This window comes from Muntiacus reevesi, chromosome 5 (genome assembly GCF_963930625.1).
Source record: "Muntiacus reevesi chromosome 5, mMunRee1.1, whole genome shotgun sequence".
Taxonomy (NCBI): domain Eukaryota; kingdom Metazoa; phylum Chordata; class Mammalia; order Artiodactyla; family Cervidae; genus Muntiacus; species Muntiacus reevesi.
The window spans coordinates 89,373,138-89,400,036 of record NC_089253.1 but is presented as its reverse complement, the minus strand read 5'-3'; the positions used below and the strand labels follow the sequence as shown (position 1 = coordinate 89,400,036).

General features: G+C 44.8%; 1 protein-coding gene and 1 non-coding gene across 6 annotated transcripts in view; both read left to right on the top strand.

Moving 5' to 3' along the window:
* The window catches only part of KIF1B (kinesin family member 1B), a 150,135-nt gene extending 136,260 nt beyond the window's left edge, over window positions 1-13,875 (top strand). For all 5 annotated transcript variants that reach the window (XM_065935780.1, XM_065935779.1, XM_065935781.1 and 2 more), the window contains 8 exons: window positions 3,637-3,782; window positions 3,957-4,196; window positions 5,290-5,361; window positions 6,386-6,507; window positions 8,137-8,286; window positions 8,568-8,760; window positions 8,967-9,085; window positions 9,544-13,875. In XM_065935780.1, the coding sequence (XP_065791852.1) occupies window positions 3,637-3,782; window positions 3,957-4,196; window positions 5,290-5,361; window positions 6,386-6,507; window positions 8,137-8,286; window positions 8,568-8,760; window positions 8,967-9,085; window positions 9,544-9,586 (1,085 nt within the window). In that variant the 3' untranslated portion in view covers window positions 9,587-13,875. The remainder of the gene's footprint in view (window positions 1-3,636; window positions 3,783-3,956; window positions 4,197-5,289; window positions 5,362-6,385; window positions 6,508-8,136; window positions 8,287-8,567; window positions 8,761-8,966; window positions 9,086-9,543) is intronic.
* Window positions 13,876-24,033: 10,158 nt separating this feature from the next.
* On the top strand, window positions 24,034-24,106 carry TRNAG-CCC (transfer RNA glycine (anticodon CCC)). Its single transcript has one exon. It is a non-coding gene; the product is annotated as a tRNA-Gly (tRNA).
* The last annotated feature ends 2,793 nt before the right edge of the window (window positions 24,107-26,899 follow it).

The following is a 26,899-nucleotide window of genomic DNA, read 5'->3' as shown; positions in this document are numbered from 1 at the left end:
CCTGGCAATCCAGTGGTTAGGACTTAGTGCATTCACTGCTATGGCCCCAGATTCAGTCCCTGATCAAGGAACTAAGATCCTACAAGCCCTGAGTCATGACCCCCCTCCCTGCCCCCACCCTCCCCCCAAAAATCAAGTGTATTACAGTGAATCTGGTTTGGAAAACTTCAGAACCATTTCCCTTCCTACCTTAGCCCCAAAGGTAACTCGACAGTGTGACTTTACAGGTGCTGTCAAACTAGAATTTGAACCTCCTATGCTATAGGAAGACAAATTCTTATTAAGCTGAGCTTGTTCTGTGTCCCTTTTTATGTCTCTGTGGACTGCTGTTATTCCTCAAATGTGGTGGCCTTAAGCAGCCCTCTGCGTTTCCATGTTTGTGAAACTGGAACATGGGCTGATTCATGTCAATGTATGACAAAAACCACTACAAAAAAAAAACAAAGTATTCTTTGTTGAGGAATGTTGCTGGAGTGATTGCTACAGTTAGTGACCTCTGAGGTGATAAAAAGGTAACTCCGTCAAGGGAATATTATATTTTTTAATGGACATTGATAAATAAAATGCCTTTTGATTAATATACGATGTTTCCCAAAAGATTCCAAATTATATACCTGGGCTATTCCAATTGATAGACATTAGAATTAATATGAAAGAGATAATGAAATGTTTTCTTCTAAGAAAAAAATAACTTATTCTCTTCTGTTCATCATCTGATTCAAATGCAATAAAGAGAGTATTTCTCCAAAAAAAAAGAAACTGGAACATGGACAAAAGTATGGGTTTTTCAAAACATTTAGTGTAAGTTTGAATCATTTTAGAGAACATATAAGGAAAAGAGACTGAGGCCCACAGATAAGAATGGAGATAAAAGGAAGATTCTGAGTATGAATCTAAGTCCCATAGCAGCTAATTACAGTGTCTAGAGAATTCCTTCAGAAATTTTTAAATTAGCATAAATTCATGTCTTTTAAGGGCTTCCCTGAGAGCTCAGTTGGTAAAGAATCCGCCTGCAATGTGGGAGACCCCAGTTTGATTCCTAGGTGGGGAAGATCCACTGGAGAAGGGATAGGCTACCCACTCCAGTATTCTTGGGCTTCCCTTGTGGCTCAGCTGGTTAAGAATCCACCTGCAATGTGGGAGACCTGGGTTTGATCCCTGGGTTGGAAAGATCCTCTGGAGAAGGGAAAGGCTACCCATTCCGGTATTCTTGCCTGGAGAATTCCATGGAGAAGTCCATGGGGTCGCAAAGAGTTGGACAAGACTGAGCATGAACTGCAGCACGCCAGGCCTCCTTGTCCATCACCAACTCACGGAGCCTACCCAAACTCATGTCCATTGAGTCAGTGATGCCATCTAACCATCTCATCCTCTGTCGTCCCCTTCTCCTCCTGCCCTCAATCTTTCCCAGCGTCAGGGTCTTTTCAAATGAGTCAGCTCTTCGCATCAGGTGGCCAAAGTATTGGAGTTGCAGCTTCAGCATCAGTCCTTCCAATGAACACCTGGGGCTGATCTCCTTTAGGATGGACTGGTTGGATCTCCTTGCAGTTCAAGGGACTCTCAAGAGTCTTCTCCAATACCACAGTTCAAAAGCGTCAATTCTTTGGTGCTCAACTTTTTTATAGTCCAACTCTCACATCCATACATGACCACTGGAAAAACCATAGCCTTGACTAGACGGACCTTTGTTGACAAAGTAGTTTCTCTTCTTTTTAATATACTGTCTATATTGGTCATAACTTTGCTTCCAAGAAGTGTCTTTTAATTTCAGGCTGCAGTCACCATCTGCAGTGATTTTGGACCCCCCCCAAAATAAAAATCAGCCACTATTTCCACTGTTTCTCCATCTATTTGCCATGAAGTGATGGGACTGGATGCCATGATCTTAGTTTTCTGAATGCTGAGCTTTAAGCCAGCTTTTTCACTCTTCTCTTTCACTTTCATCAAGAGACTCTTTGGTTCTTCTTCACTTTCTGCCATAAGGGTGATGTCATCTGTATATCTGAGGTTACTGATATTTCTCCCGACAATCTTGATTCCAGCTTCTGCTTTATCCAGCCCAGTGTTTCTCATGATGTACTCTGCATTTAAGTTAAATAAGCAGGGTGACAATATACAGCCTTGACATACTCTTTTCCCTATTTGGAACCAGTCTGTTGTTCTATGTCCAGTTCTAACTGTTGCTTCCTGACCTGCATACAGGTTTCTCAAGAGGCAGGTCAGGTGGTCTGGTATTCCCATGTCTTTCAGAATTTTCCACAGTTTATTGTGATTCACACAGTTAAGGGCTTTGGCATAGTCAATAAAGCAGAAATAGATGTTTTTCTGGAACTCTCTTGCTTTTTCAATGATCCAGCGGATGTTGGCAATTTGATCTCTGGTTCCTCTGCCTTTTCTAAAACCAGCTTGAACATCTGGAAGTTCACGGTTCACGTATTGCTGAAGCCTGGCTTGGAGAATTCTGAGCATTACTTTACTAGCGTGTGTGATGAGTGCAATTGTGCGGTAGTTTAAGCATTCTTTGGGATTGCCTTTCTTTGGGCTTGGAATGAAAACTGACCTTTCCCAGTCCTGTGGCCACTGCTGAGTTTTCCAAATTTGCTGGCGTATTGAGTGCAGCACTTTCACAGCATCACCTTTTAGGATTTGAAATAGCTTAACTGGGATTCCATCACCTCCGCTAGCTTTGTTTGTAGTGATGCTTCCTAAAGCCCACTTGACTTCACATACCAGGATGTCTGACTCTAGGTGAGTGATCACACCATCGTGATTAACTGGGTTGTGAAGATCTTTTTTGTATAGTTCTTCTGTGTATTCTTGCCACCTCTTCTTAATATCTTTTGCTTCTGTCAGGTCCATACCATTTTTGTCCTTTATTGAGCCCATCTTTGCATGCAATGTTCCCTTGGTATCTCTAATTTTCTTGAAGAGATCTCTAGTCTTTCCCATTCTATTGTTTTCCCCTATTTCTTTGCATTGATCACTGAGGAAGGCTTTCTTACCTCTCCTTGCTGTTCTTTGGAACTCTGCATTCAAATGGATATATCTTTACTTTTCTGCTTTGCTTCTCACTTCTTTTCTTTTCACAGCTATTTGTAAGGCCTCCTCAGACAGTCATTTTGCTATTTTGCATTTCTTTTTCTTGGGGATGGTCTTGATCCCTGTCTCCTGTACAATGTCACGAACCTCTGAAACTAGTACAACATTTTAAAAAATCAGTGGGAAATAATGGAGGCAGAAACAGTTGGTCATCTACCATCTTGACTGAGCCATGAAACATGAGGGAGGTGCATATAGTCCTTTCCAACTATTTTCCCCTGAGTGTATTTTTATATGTTTGAACCAATAGTGTGCAGAATATTTAATCTCTGTGTTTTCACTTAACATAATATCTAGCATTTTCTCAAGTTGCATTACCAGCTTCATAATTATCTATGAATATAAAACTCAGTTTTAAAAGAAGTTCAGACAGTTGCTTTGGAGCAAAAGGGATACATTTTTATTAATAATACCCCATGTATCTTGAGACTCAACTGTCCTAGTATGCCATATGTATAAATTATTCATTCCTTTTGAGCTAAAATTAGACTTGGGTTTTTCTGTGGGAAAAAAAAAAGTGGCTTTCTCTTATCTCAGGCATGCAGCGGAGGAGAAGGAAAATCTTGGATACTTCAGTGGCGTACGTGCGGGGGGAGGAGAACTTGGCCGGCTGGCGGCCCCGGGGAGACAGCCTCATCCTAGAGCACCAGTGGGAGCTGGAGAAGCTGGAGCTCCTGCACGAGGTACTGGGGGGAAGGCAGGGGCGGGCGAACTCTCGGGCGAAATGCCCCAAATATCATCTTATGCTCAGCTGCTGCCTGTGACCAGGGCTTGGCAGTTCTCCATCACAGTGGAGGCGTGATATAATACTTTGCTTATTAAGACCTTGATGAGCTTGCATTTGCTGGTCTTCTTAGGTGGAGAAAACCCGCCACTTTCTGCTGCTCCGTGACAGACTGGGTGACAGCATCCCCAAATCCCTGAGTGACTCGTTGTCCCCCAGCCTCAGCAGCGGGACCCTCAGCACCTCCACCAGCATCTCCTCTCAGATCTCAACCACCACCTTTGAAAGTGCCGTCACACCCAGCGAGAGCAGTGGCTACGACTCAGCAGACATTGAAAGCCTGGTGGATCGAGAGAAAGAGCTGGCTACTAAGGTGGGACTCCCTGTCTCTGCTGAGCACTTCCCTCTGAGGCTCTGTGAGCTAGTCTTTCTGTTTTCTCTTTTGCGTTTTCATCTTTCTTTGAGGGTCTCTGATTCAAGGCCTGTGCTGACACTGTGAATATAGGAGTAAAGAAGACTTAATTTCTCCCCTTAATAAGTTTACAGGCAAGTGGGTGGCTAGCTTTTAATAGAGGTGTGATCTGAAATCCTGTGGGAGGCAGAGGAGAGGCCTGCCCAGGAGGGCACCCATGAGCTGACCTTGGGAGGATACACAGGCGAGAGCCAGCAATGTACTGCATGACCAGTGTGAGGGAATTCGTGCAGGAGAGGGACAGGAGATGGAGTTGGGAAAACAGGCCAGGGCCAGATCACGAAGAGCCTGGGTGCTGGACTAAAGCATTCAGAGTGACCTGGGAATGCTTCAAATGGGTATTTGTGTTTTAGAAAGATTTCTTTGGCAGTACTAAAGAGGCTAAATTTGTGTGAGGAGACTAGAGGCAGAAAGAATTCTTTATTTCCATAATCCAGATGAGAAATGATCACGTTTTTTAACTATGGTGGGAGTATGTGGGATGAAGAAGAATCATGAGAGAGATGTTTGGAAGGTAAAATCCACATTGTTTGTGCCTGGATACCACGGGAACAGGCAGAGGGCTTGTTTGACATGTGGGTCTGGGCAACTGGCTGACAATGGAATATAGAAAAAAGAGAGAGTCTGTGATTGTTTCAGTAATCGAATGGTCATCTAGTTGATTTAGGAACATATGTCATCTAGAAATCTCCATGCCTTCTAGTACCAACGCGAGTTGAGAATTAGAGATGCCATTGTATTCTTAAACACTTTAAACTGTGGTGTTTGCAGTAATTCACTTTTGCAGTTTTGAGAATGACTTTTTATCCACTCATATTATCATCTTTATTAGGCAGGTCCAAGGCTTCCCTTGCTATATGCCTAGCTAATTTTCCAGGTTATTTGAACAGCACCTGAGCTCCACTGTGGGTCTTAGGCATGTTGTTTTCCCTCCTGCTTTAATTCAGGGCTTTGTTTAACCATCAAAACTTACTCTTCTCTTTCTCTTCCCTAGTGCCTGCAACTTCTTACCCACACTTTCAACCGAGAATTCAGCCAGGTGCACGGCAGCATCAGTGACTGCAAGGTGAGCAGCTCATGTTTTCTGTCCTCAGGTTCTGCTGCTTTTAGGTGGCTTGAGATGGGCCTGGTGTTATGTCTGAGGATGTCTGACATATCTCCTCCTGCATTTATTTATTTAATTTTTCAGTCAGAACACTGACTTCTGAAGATGAACATATCCTTCTCTGTCTCTTAGACCAATTACCAGATGGGAAACATTTGGCTTTTCCCTGGATCCCTTGGAGAAGAATATTCTGTTGAGGGTGATACGTTATTATGTAGCAGGGCACAGGAAGTCCTGAGGCTCTTGGTGGCATGAAATTTTGTTGTCCTTGACAGAGAGTGAGGTGAACACTCTCTTGAGAGAGCTTCTGCTTCACTCTCCTCCCGTCATCATCCCCTTTCCTGCTCTTCCCTAGACACGCCAAGCTTTCCACCTTGGGTCTGTGTACACGGCCTGTTTATTTTTGTCTGGAATAATCTTTCAGATAGTCCCATGATTAGCTTCCTTAGCTATTTCATCTTTCTGCTCAGATATTGCCTCCTTGAAGTGAATTCCTTTAACCATCCTCTGTGAAGCCAGCAGCTCTCTGAAACTTTTTAACCTGCTTCCCTGCTTTCTGTTTTGCTGTAGCATTGATCCCTGCCTGACACTTCTTAAAGTGTTTGTTGATTGGTTGATTCTCTGCCTTCTCCACTTACAATGTAGGCTTCAGGAGGGCAGGGCCCCTGCCATGTTCCTAGAACAGTACCTGTTGTTCTTAGTGCTCGGCATGCATAGACAGGCATGCATAGTCAATGAAGCAGGCTATCGCAGTATAAAATGCAGGCATATTTTATAAATATGAAAAGCAAGCCTTGCCTCTTTTGTAAATATCTTTATTCCTATTGTGACACTTAGGCCATAAAATATTTGTAGAAATTGTTTTCTTGAAAGACCCGAAACACAGGAGATGTGTGAATGTGAGGTCCCTGGCTGCCAAAGCTGCTCGCTGCAGAGGTCCTTGTGTCCATCTGAATCTCACTTGCCTTGCTCTGTTTTCTTCCAGTTGTCCGATCTCTCTCCCATCGGCCGGGACCCCTCTGTGTCCAGTTTTAGCAGTTCTACCCTCACTCCCTCCTCTACCTGCCCCTCTTTGGTGGACGCAAGGAGCAACTCCTTGGATCAGAAGTAAGTACCCAGACTTCACCGAGAGAAGCTAATGTGAGAACCAAGGTAAAAGCCAACCTTCTGCTTGTTCAGTGGTTCCCAGCCGAGGGCAGCACCATCTCCCAGGCAGCACTGGGAGATATGTGGGAGCCTTTTCTGGATGTCACAGTGGCTTGGAAGGTGCTCCTGTCACCTCTCAATGTCACACCTTCCTAAATCTCTGCACTATATCACTGACTCCTCTTCTTCATCCCCCTTTGCTTGATTTGTTCTTCAGTTCACAACCCTGGTTGTCTCCCCATTCATATCAGACACGGGAAGCCCCATCTAGGGAAAAATATTTTGAAATGACTTTGGGAAAAATATTTTAATGACACAGCCAAATATATAGGTAAGAGTAATAGAAACCAAGTCTAGGTCTCATGACTTAATCGTTATAATCACTGCTGTGCTGTTGCTGTCAGTCTCCTTCTCCCTTTCTCCATTTGTTATGCTTACCTGTCTGAACCCACCTGGTTCTCATCCAACTGTCTGTCTTCATGTATCAGTACTGACACAGTGGGCTGCAGAAAACAGCACAACAGGGTGATTTAATTGAATTTCACTGCCATCAACTGTAAGAAATTATTTATATGCCACTAAAAAAACTTCCCTGTTGGCGCTCATGGTAAAGAACCCACCTGCCAATGCAGGAGACCTAAGAGACATGGGTTCGATCCCTGGGTTGGGAAGATCCCCTGCAGGAGGGCATGGCAACCCACTCCAGTATTCTTGCCTGGAGAATCCCATGGACAGAGGAGCCTGGAAGGCAATGGTCCATAGGGTCACAAAGAGTCAGACATGACTGAAGTGACCTAGCACATAGTGTGCAAGAAAGCCAAAGCACGGTCACTGCAGTGTGACATGCCATCAATTATAAGATGTATCCCAATTCGAGAAACAATGAAGTGTGAGAAAAATGGGCTTTTTGGAGTTAGTGAGATACAATTGACTAGACCAAGCTGAACTTTAAAGATAACGCAGAGCTCAGGAATTGTCTCTCACAGCAGCTTTGCTCCAGACGATCACATGGGTGCCCAGTTCTTATTTGTTGCGTGCTCCACTGGTCCTTCAGGCAGTGGTTCTCAGACTTTAGAGACATCAACCTCATCTGGGAGGCTTGTGAGAGCCCAGATGGCTGAGCCCCATCCAGGGTTTCTGATTCCACATGTCTGAGCTGAAGCCAGAGAATCTGAATCTCTAACACTCTTTTCAAGTGAAGTTGATGCTGCTGATCAGGGACCTCACCTTGAGAACCGCTGCCCTAGGTGCTGCCCTGGGTGTGGCCTGGGGACTAGACAGGAGCATACCAGGGAATGGTATTCATACTCCTCAGCCTACTGTTCAGAGGGCTTCCGGACAAGAGGGAAGGCTGAGAGACTCACTGGTCATCAGTGAGAATTTCCTTTCGTGTTAATAACTGCCGAAGGATGACACCCAGTGGATGTAGGATTAATTACCTTTTGGATGTCGGCTCTGTCTTCTTAGCCAGGCTCTGAGGACCTGATATTTGCAGGGTCCCTGGTGTCTGGGGAGAAGCATTGTTTTGTGCATTGACCTCATGGACACTGTTGGTACCCCCTTTCTTCCTAACCTCTGTTTCTTTTCAAGGACCCCAGAAGCCAATTCCCGGGCCTCTAGTCCCTGTCCAGAATTTGAACAGTTTCAGATTGTCCCACCTGTGGAAACGCCCTATTTGGCCCGAGCAGGAAAAAATGAATTTCTCAATCTTGTTCCAGATATTGAAGAAATTAGACCGGGGTGAGTACTGTATGGAAAAGAGATGCCAGGTATTAGAAGACAGATTAGCGGGAATTCACTTCCAACTGTTATGCTCAAGTCTAATGCAGATGGACCCGGAATGCAGGATCGGGACTGGGTTCTGCTCCAGGTGTATCTCCGTCCCCCTCATCTGACAGGGCTTGCCAAATAGATCATTGCCTGTTTCCTTCAACCTAGGGACGTGGCCTGTTTTGATGGCCTTCAGCTTATGATCACTTAATTTTTCTGAGGAACTAACTTCTGCTGACCTGTCCTTTCAGCTCAGTGGTCTCCAAGAAAGGATATCTGCATTTCAAGGAGCCCCTGTCCAGCAACTGGGCTAAACATTTCGTCGTGGTCCGTCGCCCTTACGTCTTCATCTATAACAGCGACAAAGACCCTGTGGAGCGGGGCATCATTAACCTGTCCACAGCGCAGGTGGAGTACAGCGAGGACCAGCAGGCCATGGTGAAGGTCAGTCCTGCCCTCTTCGCTGTTCATTGCCGTACACGGCCTGCCCTTTTGAGTTCTGAACTCTGTCGTGTGTTGCAGAATCTCTCTTTTGTGTTTGGTGTCTCTGAACCATCCATGTGAAGGGCCGTGTGCCCTCTGAATATAGCAGGTGGCCACCATTGTTCCGTATCCATAGGAACCTTCTTGTTCTCCTGGGTCTCTTCCAGACACCGAACACCTTTGCCGTGTGCACCAAGCACCGTGGGGTCCTTTTGCAGGCTCTCAACGACAAAGACGTGAACGACTGGTTGTACGCCTTTAACCCGCTCCTTGCAGGCACAATACGGTAAGAAGCTCTTCTTGTGTTTCCTTCCTCTCCTTGGCTGTTGGTTCCAGGGATGTCAGCATAAACAGGAATGAAAGCCTTGTTGCGAACATGTTTCTCTGGTTACATTTGAACCCAGTTAATCTGTTGCTTTGACTTGTTCTTCTTAAGGGGGCTGCAGCTAGAGGCTGTGGGACTGAGTAAAGGAAAGACTGGGAGAACCTTAATGGTCCCCAGTGTTCACTGTGTGATCCAACCTCAGACCCCGAGAGGGGCCTCTGTCCCAGGACCCAGAGTGAGAAGGACCATCGACTGGCCTGTTTGTCCAGGGGCCTAGCGACTGGGCCTGCAGTGCAGGATGGGAGGACGAAGGACATGAAGGAGGGGCACAGAAAAGCAGACCTACGGGGCAGGGCCCCCTGAATCCCAGCCTCCAACCCTGTGTCTGTCTCATCCTCTCATCCCTTTGTCGCCTGCAGGTCAAAACTCTCCCGCAGATGCCCGAGCCAGGCGAAGTACTAGGTGACTGCGAGCACCCTCACCCGCCTTCCGAGAGATAAAGAAAGTGTTTCCCCTCATTTCTCTTTGTGATCCTTGACGGTTACTCTTGTGTGTGATCCTGTGGCTTAACTACTCGTCCCTCTCGTCCAGCACTTTTTCTAGTGCTCCTGGTTCCCATTCCCATTGCTCTGTACTCTTTTCTTTTTTCCTATGCTGAGAATCTTGTTAGAAGCATGTGGTCTAACAAAAGTGGGGAAACAAACAAACAAAAACACACACACAAAAACCCCAAGGAAATCCAAATTATTTTTTGGTATACTTTGGCTTCCTTTTGTATGATAGGTCCCCATTATGACCACTGACATCTGTGCTGCTGTCTTTGGATATCTCTGTCTGTTTTTCAAGACACCACAATACTTTTTTCTTTTCTCTGTTTGGGATATGATTTTAACTTTTCTTGGGTGGCTTAGAGACTAAAGGAGGAGACATCTAGTCTTTTTAGGACCTAAGGGGAAGAATCTTACCCTTCCCCTTTCTGTTGCTTCTTGCCATGACTAATCCCTGCATTTTCCATTCAGGGAAACAAATGGTTGTAGTGAGCTTAAAGGTGGGAAGGTGTATTCTCTGAAATTGGGGCTTATTTAGAACATAGCTATGTAATTTTAACATAGTGGAAGAGAGGAGAAGAGAGGACTTTTCAGCAGGTTTGGGACAGCGGCCGCTGTTGACTGTGTTAGAAGGGAAGAACCAGGGCTGTTGCCAGTGGGTCCCACAGGCCCGGGGGCCTTGGTGGTGGTGGTCTGGAGGATGCCAGCGTTCCCTCGCAGGAGGGCTCCTTGAGCAGCTTGTCTCACTGGGAGGGAGCCTCTTCTGAGTCCCAGTTCTGTTCTGGGCATTAGTGATGATGGTGGCTCAGTTTGGATTTCCTGCCATGGTGTCATACACAAATATCCCATCAGGAGGGAGTGTCTGCCTTCCTGGTGGTAAACCTGATGGTCTTTGTCATCATCATGATTATGGTAAGGCCGGGTAGTGACCTTGTGATGGTTGTAGCCACCTTTGATCAAAGAAATGTAGCTCTAAGAGTACACTTGAACAGAGGAGCCTGGCGTACTGCAGTCCATGGGGTCACAAAGAATCAGACATGACTAAGCGACTGAACAACAAAATACACTCGGAAGCCTCCCTCTGAATCCAGTGGCCGTTTTCAGTGATCCTCGTTCAGTTGGAAATCCTGTCAGTGATACTTGTCTCCCTCCGTGAACAGATAAGCAAACGTGGCAGGGTTTGCTTTTTGGACCCCAAAATTGTAACAGACTGCCTCGCACCACCAAAAGCAAAAGGACACCTGGGGGCAGAGATGCAGTTCCACCTGAACCCCGGCCCCAGACGTAGCTGGTTGTCTCCTCCGTGGAAATCCTGCCAGAGGGGAGAGGAGCCCTCTGCCCACAGCCTCCTGCTGTGACAGAATAGGCTCGCCTGCTGCCCGAGGCCTTGGCAGAAGATGCGCTGCCTCTTCCAGCTGCAGCGAGAGTCCCAGGAATGAACAGGAGAGGAGCCTCCGGGTACTTCGGTTGCTTTCCAGTTGACTTGGGGATGTCCTCTACCATCCTTTCCCGCCCTCGCTCACACCTTTCTTTGACCATCCCCCAGGCCATCAGGAAAGTGTCTGCTCGCTCCCACTTTGTGGAGGCCGGAGGTCCCCCGTCTTGAGGGCACTGACTCTCGGAAGGCGAGGGGGACGGGCCCACGCGCACCTCAGAACAGGTGCTGGGCAGGCGCGTCAGCACCCAGACTGTGGCCTTCCTGCCGGGGCTCGTCTTCGGGCTTCATTCATAATTGCTTTGCAAAGAGGAGGAAACGGAAGTCACTGGAGAGCTGAACAAGAGAAAGAAGAGTAATCAAAGGCTATGGCCTTACCTGAAAAATTATTAAGGAAAACTGTAGTAGATTTTTAAACTTTCTTCCTCTCCTTAAATGAAACATAGGTCACTAACCCTAATGTTACTTGTTTTCTAAGTGGTACTTGAGACTTTAACATAGTTAGAGGTTTCTTTTCTAATGGGTACAATATGCCCTTCCAGTGTCTACTCAAACCCAGGGTCTGTTTTTGCTTAGAGACAGCTTCCTGGGCTGAAATTAAGTAATTTCAGGGAACAAAGATGAGATTCGAAGGTTAACGTTTAGAGTTAGGCCATGGATGCTGCTGCTGTTAGTCTGACAGGAGGACCCATGTCTGTGACTGAAGGGGGTGGGGGAAGCGGAGGGAGAGAGGAATCAAGTGACAGACTGACATGGCTTGTTTTTGCTTCTCACTTGAACAAAACTGACTGGGAAAGTCTTTGCTTTGGGATGTCAGATACTATGACAGGCTGAGGTCAGAAGGCCTAGTGAGGCAGCGGGGCGCGGCCATGGCTCACCTGTACAGCCCCCACGGGGGCCCCTCTTCTCTAGGGACCTGTTTTCAGATTACAGCTGGTGCAAGGGTTGATGCTCCCTCTCCAGGCAGGCCCATCCCCACTTTCAAGCTCTGAGAGGGAATTTATAGCAGGAATTATGAGGCTTTTGTGGAAAAGGAAAAGTGAAAGAACTTAAATCTTTAAGGTAGCTACCTTTTAAGGTAGTTTTTGGGTTTTCTTTTTCCCCTAATGCACTCTTTTAAGCAAGCAGAATAATAACAGCAAAGCAAGGAAGAACACTCATACAAAGTAAGGAGAAATGAGTGCTATTTAAAAGTAACCATCTCCTCCCCTCATCCTCCTTACTCCTGTCAGAGCAGAAGACGGCCCCACGGCTTCCACCAGACAGGTGTCCCCACCCTCCTTGTCTCTGCGCCTGCCTAGGGGTCAGTCAGCTCCCGGGCCGGGCTCTGCGGGGTCAGCCAGCCCACGCACGGCCACCAGCGCAGGGAGGGGCTGCCTCTGGCAGCTGGGTGGGAACTTGAATTCCAGTCCATTTTTATAATGTGAGGGAAGCTGAGGGAAATTATTTCTCCCAACTAAGAAACCACTAGTTTTTTCCCCTTCAGCTGTATAGAACTTACACAACTGCTCACTTTCAATGGGGTTTTTCAGCTCTTTTAAAATGAAGGAATTAGTTAAATCACTGCAAGATCTTTTGGTACCTAAAGTAAAAACGACTTCTCCTGGCACATATATCAAAGCAAAGACTTTGTTGCCTGCTGCTTGCTGTCTAATTTACAGGGATATTTAATTTTGTAAGGTATTTGTATATTTACATAGCTGTAATTAATTGCACATTGAACTGGAAAAGCAAGGTGATGCGCTCGTAGCACCTGTCGGTACTTGGCACCCCTCATCCCGGTTCCACTCGGCTTCTCCATCAGGGCTTGTCCGTTTCTTGTTTGGTGTGGGTCCTTCGTTTTTCCCTTTTTAAAATGTGATTGTTAACCTGCTCTTTAAAAAGAAGAGACTAATCCTGCTGCTGCTCTCAGAAGGTTTGCTGAATGTATTTTCAATAGGACTCTTAACGCCTGTGCACTGCAGCTGTCCCCGTGGCCTGTGACGCTTCACCAAGGTGTGGCCAGACCGTGACCGTGTAGCGGGAACGGATCGACATGTGTTTGTTTCCCTAGTAAATAAACGGCTTGATCGGCTGAGAGACTCCCTGCTGCTGTTGTTCAAAAGGCCATTTATGAAACTTGTATTTGAGCCCCATCAAATCTTAGGAAAGCGTCTGATCGCTTAAGGGAAGGAATCAGAGTTGATATAAATTTCATGTTACAGAGTCACAGCCAAATGGCCTGTGCTCAGATAGGAAGTCCCAGCTGAGGTTGGTCTCTTGCCAAACCCTGGCTGTCGCGTGTTGTTTTCACGTCTTCGAGTTCATCCTTTTCATTTGCACATCCTGGCATCAGTTCACCTGAGGAACCCAGCAGCCTTCTATGAGTCATCCCCAACTTGGTGGTTCTGAAGCATTTGTCCCGCGAGACTTGGGGTCTCGTCACTCTCCTCGTGCACAACCACAAGACCCGTGAAGCATAAGTGGCCTTTTTGAACCAAGACTTTGCAAACTGATCTCTCCCCAGGGAAGGAGTTGAGCACATTAGCAACAATGTACATTATTAATTTCAGATTTTCATTTTCATGTTTTATTATGTAAATATGATCTGACGTTTGGAGCTTGAGTATACAGAATGTAAATATAGTTCTTGTATTTGTACTAATTCTGGTTCTTTTGCTGTATAGCCTTAGATGTGCAATGCAGACATTATCTAACTGTGTATGGTAACCTTGCATCACGGAACTATTAGTAAACGAGGTCATATTAATAAAGGTACAACCAGTGCATCAGAAGGCTTTTGATGTGCATTTATTCTTGCACCCTTTGAAAGGTATTTACACAAAGATTTTTCTTGACTGGGAAAGATACTGCTCTTCTGGGAAAAGCATCACAATGCAATGACCTACATGTTCCTTTCTGAGAATTCCAAACAACAGTTATTATGTAACTACTGTGGTGGTGTTTCTTTGAAAGTACTCTCCTCCCAGGTGTGGGAGTGGCTATTCTAGATGGAAGATTTGTCCCTTTTTTCAGGTATCAGTGAGTCTGTAGTGTGTGGTATGGTAGTGATTCTGTAGGTGGTGCAGTGGTTGGAATGTTCACTGTATCAGTTTAACAAGTTCCCATTGTGAGCAGAGCAGGAGCAGGGGCCACTGTCCTGGGTGTGTGGGGAGGAGTGGAAGCAGGGAGTTGAAGCGACATTCAGGCGAAAAGCATCAACTCAGTTCCCACGCATCCACCTGTGCCCGCGTGAGCTGGATGCTGACGACTCGGCAGCGAACCAGACAGGCCTGGTACCCGTGGCCCTCCCATTCCGGTAATGGAAGATACTCGCTACACAAATGTAAAATGTTACAGAGCAGAGTAAAGCTGAATAAAATGTTAGAAGGGATGGGAGGGAAAGAGGCGTCCTTTTAGGTGTGTGGGCAGAGAAGTCCTCTGCAGGAGATGACGTGAGAGTAGACTCGGTAAATGAATGGGTGAGCCACGCCAGGTGCATGTGCGCTCAGCCGTGTCCAACGCTTTGTGACCCATGAACTGTAGCTGCCATGCTCCTCTGTCCGCTGGATTCTCCAGGCAAGAATACTGGAGTGGGTTGCCATTTCCTCCTCCAGGGGGTCTTCCCGACCCAGGGATCGAACCTGCGTCTCCTGCATTGGCAGGTGGGTTTGTTACCATTGCGCCACCTGGGAAGCCTGAGCCATGCAAATCTCTGGGCACAGAGGTGGTCTCCAAGCAGGGGAAATAAGTACTTGAGGCAGCTGTGTCCTCAGAAGGTTCCAGAATAGGGAGGTGGCCCGGGTGGAGACAGGAAGTAGTCAGGCCTGGGTGGTTTCAAGGGCTTAGGTAACTAATTTCTTTAGAGTAAATAGGAACCAAGGGAGGATTTTGAGAAGATACATCCCATGATCTTATTTGTGTGTTTTGTTTGTTTAAACCTTTTAAATATTTATTTGGCTGCTCTGGTTGGGATTCTCGATCTTCGTTGCAGCATGCAGGCGGGTTCTTTCTTATGGCATGTGGGATCTAGTTCCCAAGCCAAGGATCGAGTCCGGCCCCTCTGCATTGGGAGTAGGGAGTCTTAGCCACTGGACCACCAGGTAAGTCCTTTTTTATGTTCTTAAAAAGGCCATTCTGGAAAGCAGCCTGTGTGTGTAGAGACAGGGGCGTGTGGAGGAAGAGAGACCACGTGGGAAGTTATTATCCTAGTGTTGAGGGTTGGAGTTGGGGGATGGAGGCTTGAACTGAGAGCAGCAAATCTGGGGAGAAAGGGTCAGATTCAGGACGTGTTATCCTGTTAGAACTTGGAGTTTGCTGAGTGACTGCATGTAGAGAAAGAAGGAAGGTAACTCCTGGGATGCATGCCTGAGCAAACAGGACAGACTTGCATTTCCCTGGGGTGAAGGAGGCTGGAGAACGGCAGAGGGCGGTACTGAGTGGATGACTTGACTGTGGCCTGTTCACTCTGAGACATCAAGTGCTCCCACCTGCAAGTGTGCTCCCTGAGGCAGCTGAATGTACTTGTTGGATTCAGGGGGAGAGATTGGGCTGGAGACACATTTAGGAACTGTCACATGAAGGTGACAATAAAGGCAAGATGGACTTCCCTGGCAGTCCAGTGGTTAAGAATCTGCCTTGCAATGCAGGGGACAAGGATTCAGTTCCTGGTTGGGGAACTAAGATCCTACATGCCACGGGGCAACTAAGCCCGGCACTGCATTAAAGAAACCACAAGCTGCAACTAAGATCCGCCAAGGACAAAAATAAGTAAATCAACAAAGGTAAGAGGTGAGGAGATCTGGGGAGCAAGAAGCTGGTGAGAATCAGCTCTGTGGTCTGGGGCAGTTGGGCGAGGGGATGACAGCAAAGCCCAGGAGAAGTGGTCATGATGAGGGCATGGTATTTGGCAACCAAGTTAAGGAAGTATGTGAAGATGGAGGAAGTGACGACTGTGTCCGGTGCAGCTGATCGGTTAAAATAAGAACTGAGCAGTGACCACAGGTTTTGGCAACGAGGAGGTTCGAAGAAGTTTGAGGGACCAGTGGAATGCCATCACTGCTTCCCAGTTTCAGAGCCAACTGAGAAGGCAGAAGGGCAATCAAAATTTCTCCTTCATTACCATTAAAGCTGCGATTGGAGAATGTGGTTTAGGTCTGGGGTTTAATGGATTCCCTAATCCTGAATGTCAGAATTAGAGGGTGGGCAGCAGTGTGTCTTGAGCTTTAATGTGCACTAGACTCCCCTGTGGGTTGTACTAAATGCAGATTCAGATTGAGGAGGCCTGGAGTGGGGCCTGAGACCCTGCATGTCTCATAAGCTTCCATGTCAGCTGAGAAGTTCCCTGATGGCAGCTGAGATCCCCAGAGAGAGAAAATGGCTGGCTTGGCCATGCCAGAGGCTCCTTCCAAACTCCGGCAGTTTCATTTCTTTCCTATGTGGGCTGATGGAAGCAGGAATGATCCAGTAACAGAGTCACTTCACATGGGAGGAGAAAATGGTGCCTCCGCTTGGGCGAGGTCGTCCGCAAGTAGAACGTCTTCTGAGTGGTGCCAAAGAGAGTCTAGCTGGAGTAGGTGCCAGGGAAAGTGGGAGGAGGGAAGGTTGAGTGAGGAGTACAGTGGGGAGGGGGGTGGGGGAGATATGGGGTTATGGAGAAGTTTTTATTTTTATTCTAAAGCAAGGTGATAGGCCAGCACGTGTGTCTGCTGATGTGGATGAATGAACTGGAAGGGAAACATGGGTGGTTGTGAACCCCTGGATGTGGCCGGCGGGGTTGGAGCAAAGACAAGAGGGGAGGTCAGACCCAGGTCCTGTGGGGAGCAGCACTGTTTATCCTAAGTGCTAGGAGGTGATGCCAAGTTGTGGGCAGCCCCCAGACAGATAACTAAGTGACAGAGTTGGAGTGGGTCGTCCTGGTCACTGATTTTCCTTGGACTCATTGGTCAACTGTAGGCCATGTCTTCCTGAACTCCACTGGGCTTTTTGCTTAAACTGCACTAGTTTTTATAAAGTGGGTTGTCCTCTGCACTTGGCCTCATCCAGGGTCTCGTGGCCACCATGGTGCTCACAAAGCTGACAGCACAGAGCATCAGGAGGGTCCATGGAACTGTGTGTGTTCATTTAATGCATCACTCCCACACCTGATTTTTCTTGGCATTCCACTTTCAATTTTAGAAACTTCTGGTCTCTGCACAGTCCTAAATATTTAGCTTTTCAGAGCACATCACATGCTTACATTATTGCTTTTAGAATATATCAGTTCAGTTCAGTCACTCAGTCATGTCCGACTCTTTGCAACCCCATGGACTGCAGCACGCCAGGCTTCCCTGTCCATTACCAATACCCGGAGCTTGCTCAAACTCATGTCCATAGGATCAGTGATGCCATCCAACCATCCCATCCTCTGTTATCCCCTTCTCCTCCTGCCTTCAATCTTTCCCAGCATCAGGGTCTTTTCCAATGAGTCAGTTCTTCACATCAGGTGGCCAAAGTATTGCAGCTTCAGCTTCAGCATCAGTCCTTCCAATGAATATTCAGGACTGACTTCCTTTATGATTGACTGACTGAGTCTCCTAGCAGTCCAAGTGACTCTCAAGAGTCTTCTCCAAGAACACAGTTAAGAAGCATCAATTCTTCAGTGCTCAGCTTTCTTTATGGTCCAGCTCTCACATCCATACATGGCTAATGGAAAAACTATAGCTTTGACTAGATGGACCTTTGTCGGCAAAGTAATATCTCTGCTTTTTAATATGCTGTCTAGGTTGGTCATAGCTTTTCTTCCAAGGAGCATGCATCTATTAATTTCATGGCTGCAGTCACCATCTGCAGTGATTTTCAAGCCCAAGAAAATACAGTCTCTGGGTTTTTTCAAAAATCACACTTTCTTTCTACCTACTGTGTCAGCAAGCCATTTGAGATCAGCTGTGGGGATTATATAGCAAGTGAGAGACCATATAATCAAATCCACTCCAACTAGTACGTGACTGACACACCCTCTTATGTAAGTAAGGATTGACCTGGGGAGCTTTGCAGGAAAGGGTTGTTTCTGTAGAATTTCAGCTTAGACTTTGATTTGGGATTTAGGGAGTTAGGGCAAGGCCAAAATAAAAAAAAATGATAAGATGAAAAGTAAGTTAACTTGAGCATTATAAGCCAAGAGTTTGAGGGTTTTCTAAAAACTAAAGGTCAGCCTGGAGCCATGACCCAGTTTTCCTGGATCTACCTTCTTCATCTTAGGGGAGACTTGGCTTTCTCCCAGCCCTGGTCTCTTTAAACCAGTCTGCAATAGTTTTCCAACCATATTGGGAAGCAGTATTTTTTTTTTTTTTTTTTGCTGGTTGTTAACACTTTAGCAAAAACATGAGAGGCTGTGTAGCACATACCAATAATAATAGAAGAAAAACTGATTGGCAGTTTAATTCGTTGTTTAACATGTTTGCCTAAAATGATGCTTCGCAGAAGTAGCTTGGGTGTGTCTAGATGTTTAGTCACATTGACTCAGCATAATTTCTCCCTTGCTAAATCTCAGACTAGAGCAATCAATTTTTTTTTCCTGCAGCAAAATCTGATAGTAGGTTTTCTTTGTAACGGAGTCTCACAGAAAAAGGAAATAGTTGCAAAAATGTTGAAAATTCTGAGAGGCATGAAGGCCTTCTTGAAGAAAGCAGTTACAATTGTGTTAAATTCTGTCTTGTAAAATTATTACACGTGCTGTTTGTTCCCCCAAAATAGTCATTGAAAGTTCAATTTACCTTTCCACTCTAAGTCAACTGCACGTCTCTAACATACAGATACACCCAGTTTCTCTGTGACAGTATTTCTCTGCGAGTTTGCTTAAGTATGGGCTGCTTATCTGATTAGGAAAGAGTGCTGGGCTCACCTCTAGCAGACTTGGGTTAAAGTTCAGTTCTGCCACAAATTAGCTGAGAAAGTCAACTTCCCTGAACTGAGTTTCTTATTTCAAATTAGACAGTATTAATAGTGGTACCTTGAAATCATACAGCATTGGAAATTCTCAGGGAATTTTCATGCTGTTTTTCAGTTGCTCAGTTGTGTCCAACTCTCTGCAACCCCATGGACTGCAGCACGCCAGATGCCCGTGGGCTTCACTGTCTCCTGGAGTTTGCTCAGACTCATGTCCATTGAGTCAGTGACGCCATCTAACATCTCACCCTCTGCCGCCCCCTTCTCCCTCTGCCTTCAGTCTTTGCCAGCATCAGGGGCTTTGCATCAGGTGACCAAATTATTGGAGCTTCAGCTTTAGCATCAATTCTTCCAATGAATATTCAAGGTTGATTTCCTTTAGGATTGATTGATTTGATATCCTTACAGTCCAAGGGACTCTCGAGAGTCTTCTCCAACACCACAGTTCAAAAGCATCAATTCTTCGGCACGCAGCCTTCTTTATGGTCTAACTGTCACATCTGTACATGACTACTGGAAAAACCACAGCTTTGACTACATGGATCTTTGTTGGCAAAGTGATATCTCTGGTTTTTAATACGCTGTCTAGGTTTGTCATAGCTTTCCTTCCAAGGAGCAAGCGTATTTTAATTTCATGGCTACAGTCACTGTCTGCTGTGATTTGGGAGAACAAGAAAATAAAATCTGTCAGTGCTTCCACATTTCCCACTTCTGTTTGCCATAAAGTGATGGCACTTTCATAGACATTAGCTTACTCTGATATGAGGAAGAAAGCAGGACACACGGAAAGTGGTACCCTGTGGTCAAGAGACTGTTAACCCCTAGATGATGGCAGGAGTTTGGGGAGGTTCCATTCTGTTTGCCCTTTATGAAGCTTCTCTGCATTTTCTGATTCTGGGTCTCTCTCATTTGCTACAAGGCTGAGGTGTCAAATGCAGTCTGTGGGAAGATGGAGATCTCTGGAATAAAAAATACATAACTAAATATAAGATATTTATATTTTTATATTTTTTCTCTTAATTTAAAAGTATATCAGATTATTTGAACTAGTAATTATAACATGTATTATTGGACTTACCATATATATTGATAAAAAATACATGACAGTAATAGAAAACAGGAGAGGGAGAAAATGGAGCTATATTGTAGCACACATTCTATATTTATGTGAAACTTTCAATATTAAGCTGAAGTACATTATAATAAATTAAAGATGCATATTGTAATCCCTAGACAACCACTTTTCATTCCAATCAGTCTTCATTCCAATCCCAAAGAAGGGCATTGCCAAAGAATATTCAAACTATTACACAATTGCACTTATTTCAAACGTTAGCAAGGTAATGCTCAAAATCCTTCAAGCTAGGCTTCACAATATGTGAACCGAGAGTTTCCAGATGTACAAGCTCGATTTTTAAAAGGCAGAGGAAACCAGAAATCAAATTGCCAACATCCGCTGGATCATAGAAAAAGCAAGAGAATGCCAGAAAAACATCTACTTCTGCTTCATTGACTAGCTAAAGCCTTTGACTTTCTTAAAGAGATGGGAATACCAGACTACTTTACTTGCCTCCTGAGAGACCTGTATGCAGGTCAAGAAGAAACAGTTAGAACTGGACGTGAAACAATGAACAATGAAGTGAACAATGAACAATGAAACAATAACAATGAACAAAATTGGTTCAAAATTGGGAACAATGAACTGGTTCAAAACTGGTACATCAAGGCTGTGTATTGTCACCCTGCTTATTTAACTTTTATGTACGGTACATCAAGCAAGATCCAACCATATGTTCTCTACAAGAGACCCTTTAGATTCAAAGACACAAATAGTTTGAAAATTTTACCACATAGGCAGTAATCACAGGAGAACTTTAAACGCTATGTTAATACCTGACAAAACTGACTTTTAAGGCTTCCATGGTGGCTCAGTGGTAATTAATCCACTTGCCAATGCAGGAGACATGGGTTCGATACCTGGTCCAGGAAGATCCCACATGCCATGGAGCAACTAAGCCTGTTCTCCACATCTACTGAGCCTGTGCTCTAGAGCCCAGGAGTGGCAACAAGAGAAGCCACTGCAATGAGAAATCCATACACCACAACTAGAGAATAGCCCTCATAGCAATGAAGACCCAGCACAGACAAAAAAAAAAAACACCACCAAATTTTAGAAACAAAGAATATTTCACATTGATAATGGGGGTCAACAGAAAGTTATAACTATTACAAATGTACATGGACCTAGCTTCAGAAGCAAAATCTTACAGAACTTAAAGAGTTAAAATACATGAGGTAAATCTTAACAGAAAAGAGAAATAGACAGCTGAAAATTCACAATTAAAGTTCTCAACAAATTAGGACTAGAGGAGAAATCCCTCAGCCTTAAGAAAGGCAACTATGAAAAACCTAAACTAACATACTTAACAGTGAAAAACTGAATGCTTTCCCTCTAAGATGGGGAAGAAGGCAAGTATGTCTCCTTTCACCACTTCAACATAGTACTTGAGACTGTAACCATTACAACAGGTAAAGAAAAGAAAAGGTGTTCAGATATGAAAGAAGTAAAATTGTGTTTATTAAAAGATGACATGCTTGCAGATGACAAAGTCTCCAGACAGAAGATCAACATACACATATTAGTTGTGTTTCTTTGTATGAATAATAATCTGAAAATGAGATTAGAAAAATTTCATCCACAGTAGGAGCAAAAATTGTATTTGGAATACATCTAATGAAAGAAGCAAAGACTCTATACTCAGACTACAAAACACTACTGAAGCAAAGAAGATCTAAATCAATGGAGATGGCAACTCTTCCAAAAAATCTATAGCTTCAGTACCCTCTCTATAAAATCCTAGGGGCATTTCATGTAGAAATCAACAAACTGACTCCAAAATTTATATGGAAGTGGCAAATGACCTAGAATTAAAACAAGAAAAGACCAGAAAATGTCATAACCCAGAGGATCTAAGGAGACATGGTGACATAATGTTCTGGATAGAAGCAGAACAGGAGAAATGCATTAGTGGAAAAATTGTACTTCTTTTTCAAAAATACTTGCTTATTTGTCTGCACGGGGTCTGAGTTATGGGAAGCAGGATCTTTAGTTGCAGCTTTTGGGCTCTAGTTCCCTGACCGGGACTCGAACCTGGACCTCCTGCATTGAGAGTGCCAAGTCTCAGTCACTGAACCGCCAGGCAAGTCCCCAAATTGGACAAGTGAAGGGTCTGAATGGATGTCTTTTTTTTTTTTTTTTAACTCACTAAAGAAGATACATGAATAGTTAATAAGCACTTGAAAATGTCTTCAACCTTATTAGTCATTAGGGAAATGCAAATTAAAACCACAAGGAGCTACTACTTGACACCCACAAGGATGGCTGTAGTCACAAAGACAGTATCAAGTGTTTGCAAGGATGTGGATAAATTAGAAGCTTCATATTCTGTGGGAAATGGTAGCGCCACTTCAAAAATAGTTTAGCACTTCTTAAAAAGTCAAACATACACTTAGCATAGAACTCAGCAATTTCACTCCCAAGCATCTACCAAAGTGAAAACATATGGCCGCGCAATGATTTGTGCATGAATGTTTAAAACAGAATTATTTATTCTTTATTGCCCAAACTAGAAAAATCCAAATAGCCAACAGATAAAAGGATAAACAAGTTATGCACAATGGAATATGGCTCAGCAATAAAAAGGGATGTACTACTCTATAAATATAATAACATGGATAAGCCTCAAAAACATTATGCTAAGTGAAAGAAGCCAACCACAAAAATTACTTATTATTCTATATTTCTAAGAATAAGCAAAACCATACAGACATTAAGTAGATCACATGTTCTGGGGCTGGGGAGGGAGCAGAGATGGACTACAAAAGTATTTTTGGGGTGTTGGAACTTCTTGGGGTGATGGAAGTATTCTCAAAAGGATTGTGCTGATAATTACACAACAGTGTAAATTAACTAAAAATCATCCAACTGTATATTTTTATAGTGTATGAATTGGCTTGCATATAAATTATACTTCAATAAATCTTTTTTTTTGAAGTACAGTACTATGAAGAAGTGATAATATCATTTTATAGTAGGATGCCAATATGTCATTCAAGCCAGAACAATTGTGAGAAATGAAAGTGATTTCTGTGAAAACGATGTAAGAAAACAGGTATGAAAAAGGACTGTCCCAGACTGACTGGCTTAAATGGTGCCCCTTCTATAAAACTGTCATTCAATAGCAACCGTTAGTGACCATCTGTTATGAGCAGGGCATAGGAAGGTGATAGAAACACACTTAGGAATGAGACAGACATGGTCCCGCTCCTCTTGGATGGATGGTACAGTGATGGAGATGGAAATGAAGGCGGGCTGTGGCAAGCACTGTTTCCACAGGCACATGGCATCTAAGTCGTCCTGGGAAAAGAGAGGAACCCATGAGCCAAGACTGCAAGGTGGCGGGAGGTAGCAAGGACGTGAGCAGGCCAAGCAGCAACTCAGGCCCTTCTCTGGAACGAGAAAGTAATTCAGTGTCTGGAACACAGCCTAAGAGAAGAGAATAGAAGTGAGTCCTTGTCTCACACTGTTGTATATTGTGGGGGGGTCAGGGTGGGGGGAGATGGCAGTCCTTGAATTTGAAAGTAAAATTTATTACTTGGGCTGGAGATCTAGCAGAGAAAGGGCTGTGTTCACCTTCCTGGTTAGTGTGAAGGGCTTCCCTGGTGGTTCAGATGGTAAAGAACCTGTCTGCAGTGCAGGAGACATGCATTCCATCCCAGGGTCAGGAAGATCTCCTGGAGGAGGGCATGGCTACCCACTCTAGTATTCTTGCCTGGAGAATTTCATGCAGAGGAGCCTGATGGGCTACAGTCCATGGGGTCGCAGAGAGTCGGTCATGACTGAGCAACTAAGTCGGTCACATTGGTCAGTCCTGCAGACCAAGCTCAGAATGAGCATATGTTCCAGACAATTTGGATCCTCTGGGGAGAAAAAAGCACTTTTAATAGGATGTGCTGGGACTTCCCTGGTGGTCCAGTAGCTAAGACTCTGTACTCCCAATGCAGGGAGCCCAGGTTCAATCCCTGGTCAGGGAAATAGATCCCACATGCCACAACCAAGAGTTTGCATGCCCCAACTAAAGATCCTGTGTGCTGCAACTAAGACCCAGCACAGCCAATAAGAGAAATTAAAATAAAAGGGGGAGGGATGCTGGTGCATCCTAAAGGGGTGTAGAACTGAGGTAATGATCTTGGGGGAAAGGAGGAGACGCCTGGAATGATGTGTTTGAATTGGAAAAACAGATGTTGTGAAATGCATGGGTGTGTCTTCTAGTCAAGTGGGAATATTTTCTCCAGCAAACAAATCAAGTAACAGACCACTTTCTCACCAGATGGGTTTGATCTGTGAGAGCATGGCAAGGAGCTGCAAAAGTGTTTTTCTACCCCTTTCTCCCCAGAAGCTTTCACAAGAAAGCTGAGAGCAATTTTAAAATTCAGTCCTATTTGCCACTGTGGTTTATGTCTCTCCTTTCTGAGATTCTTTCATAACAAAGGGAGAAACTAAGATGTGAGTTCTGAGTACCAAACCAAACGCAAGTCCAGTGGGCTTCACTTAACCCTAGTGCTACCCCCATGAGACCTTGTCGATCCTGTTTCACACATGAGGAAACTCTGAGATTTGATAACTTGCCCCAGTTGCACAGCTAGAAAGAGCTGGAACTGGAGCCAGCTAAGGTCACAGTGTCACCAAAACCTATTGCTTTTCCTTCTCCAGCCAGCAGCCTCCAAGAAAGACATTTTGGATCATTCGAGAAGCCATCTGATCTGACTTCTGGGACAACAGGCTCCCCAACCACTGAGGCTGTCTCCTGATTCCAGGTTTTACTGAGCAGGACTTGGAAGGCATCCAGTCCATCCCAACAGGTAGTTCTAGAGTCTCACTGTGTGACTCAGCAAGTCTCGGCTCTCCGAGCCCCAATTTCCTCCTTCCCTAAAATATGAGTTGGGCTAGATCAGTGGTTCTCACACTTGTTGATGTCAGGACAACTTTACACTCTTAAAAATTACTGAAGACACAACAAGCTCTTGTTTATATAAGTTATGTCTATTAATATTTGCCATTAAAAAAAAAAAAAGAAACCTTGGAATAACAATTTTCCAAAACAAAAGGAAATGCAGTGAGATGAGTGGGCATGCATGCTCAGCTGTGTCCGACTCTTTTGTGATCCCCGGGCACTGTAGCCCACCAGGCTCCTCTGTCCATGGGATTTCCCAGACAGAAATACTAGAGTGGGTTGCCATTCTCTTCGCCAGGGGATCTTCCCAACCCAGGGATCAAACCCCCGTCTCCTGCTGAGATGAGTGGTATTGTTTGATAGTTTTTTAAATCTAACGAATGCTCTGCTTCATACAGCTTAAGACAGATGGATTCTCATATCTGTTTCTACATTTAATCTGGTCTGTGTTACATGTGATGCAGTCCCTAGGGAAACTCCACGGTACACTTGTGAGAGAAAGAGAATGAAGAAGGCAACTAATACCAGGAAATAGCTTCGTCCCCACTTCCCCGGAAAGAGTCTCAAGGACTTTCAGAGGTCCTGATCACTCTTTGAGAATTCTTTCCTCCAGCACTCAGAATCACCAGTGGGTCTTGACAAAATGCACATTTCCTGGCCTATCGCAGACTTGTGGTCTCAGAATTCACATTGAACAAGCTCCCAGTGCGACTTCCCTGGTGATCCAGTGGTTAAGAATCTTCCTTCCAATGCGGCGGATGCAGGTTCAATCCCTGATTGGGAACTAAGATGCTACATGCCGTGGGGCAGCTAAGCCTGCAGCATTGCAACTAGAGAGAAGCCTGAACACCACAAGAGATTTGATGAGCCAACAAATAACACTGGAGTTTGGGGACATTGGGCTGAAAGAGCTCCAAGATTCTGACCAGCTGGTTCATCTAAAGCTACCAAATCCCCCGTGTGGGTAGAAATGGGATTAAGGCTCAGGTCCCAGTGCAGGGCTCACTGTGGCAGTCAGCTTGCATGCTCTGGTTTGCCTGGCTTATCAGTTCATATCTCCCTAGTCACTTCCTTCCCATTCAGGGTAACGCTGAGGGCAGCTGGGCACCTTGCTTACAGCTTTAAAATAAATATGAGGCTTGCTTACAGCTATATTCTGTACCCATAGAAGCAAGGAGGGACCCATGGGCAGGGACTGCTCTTGCCCTCAGGAGGAAGTTCTGTGTTAAGCTTGGCCCCACCTAGACATCTGTGTGGTGAGTCAACCACAGTCCATGAACGCCGTGCCTGCCAGGCAACAGGAGAGTAATAAGAAAAGAAAAATTGTACACTAAGAAGTGTAATAAGGCTTGGCCAGTGCAAAACAGGCAAATATGGAAGCAACTCAAGGAAAAAAACTGATACAAAGAATGTCTCTAGTGGAGGAACCCTCATATAGAATAGGTAAATACAAGATAAAGTGGGCTGTGATACCATTTTTAAATTTCAGAGTAAGATTCCACTACTGCATTAACAGAATTAACAGAAACATTGTATTAACAGAAACATTGTTTCTGTGATTTAATTAACAGGACTTTCAATAGGCAAAAAAGGGCTATAGTGGGACATCTGCTAAGGTGGAAGTTTTAACAGTATCTATTAAAACCTATTTTACAAATTAACCTGTGCAATTGGTGCCATGGAAATAGCCTTGAATGGATCACAACTGGGTCACTATCTAGCCATTTACTGGCTGTGTGACTCTAGTAGTTAAGCAGCTGCTGACCATTTACTATGTGCAAGGCACTGTTAGGTGATGCCAAGCATCCACAGAAAGCAACAAAACTCTAAAAGTTACTTGAGGAGCTAAGCTTTGTTTACGGGCAGGGTTCAG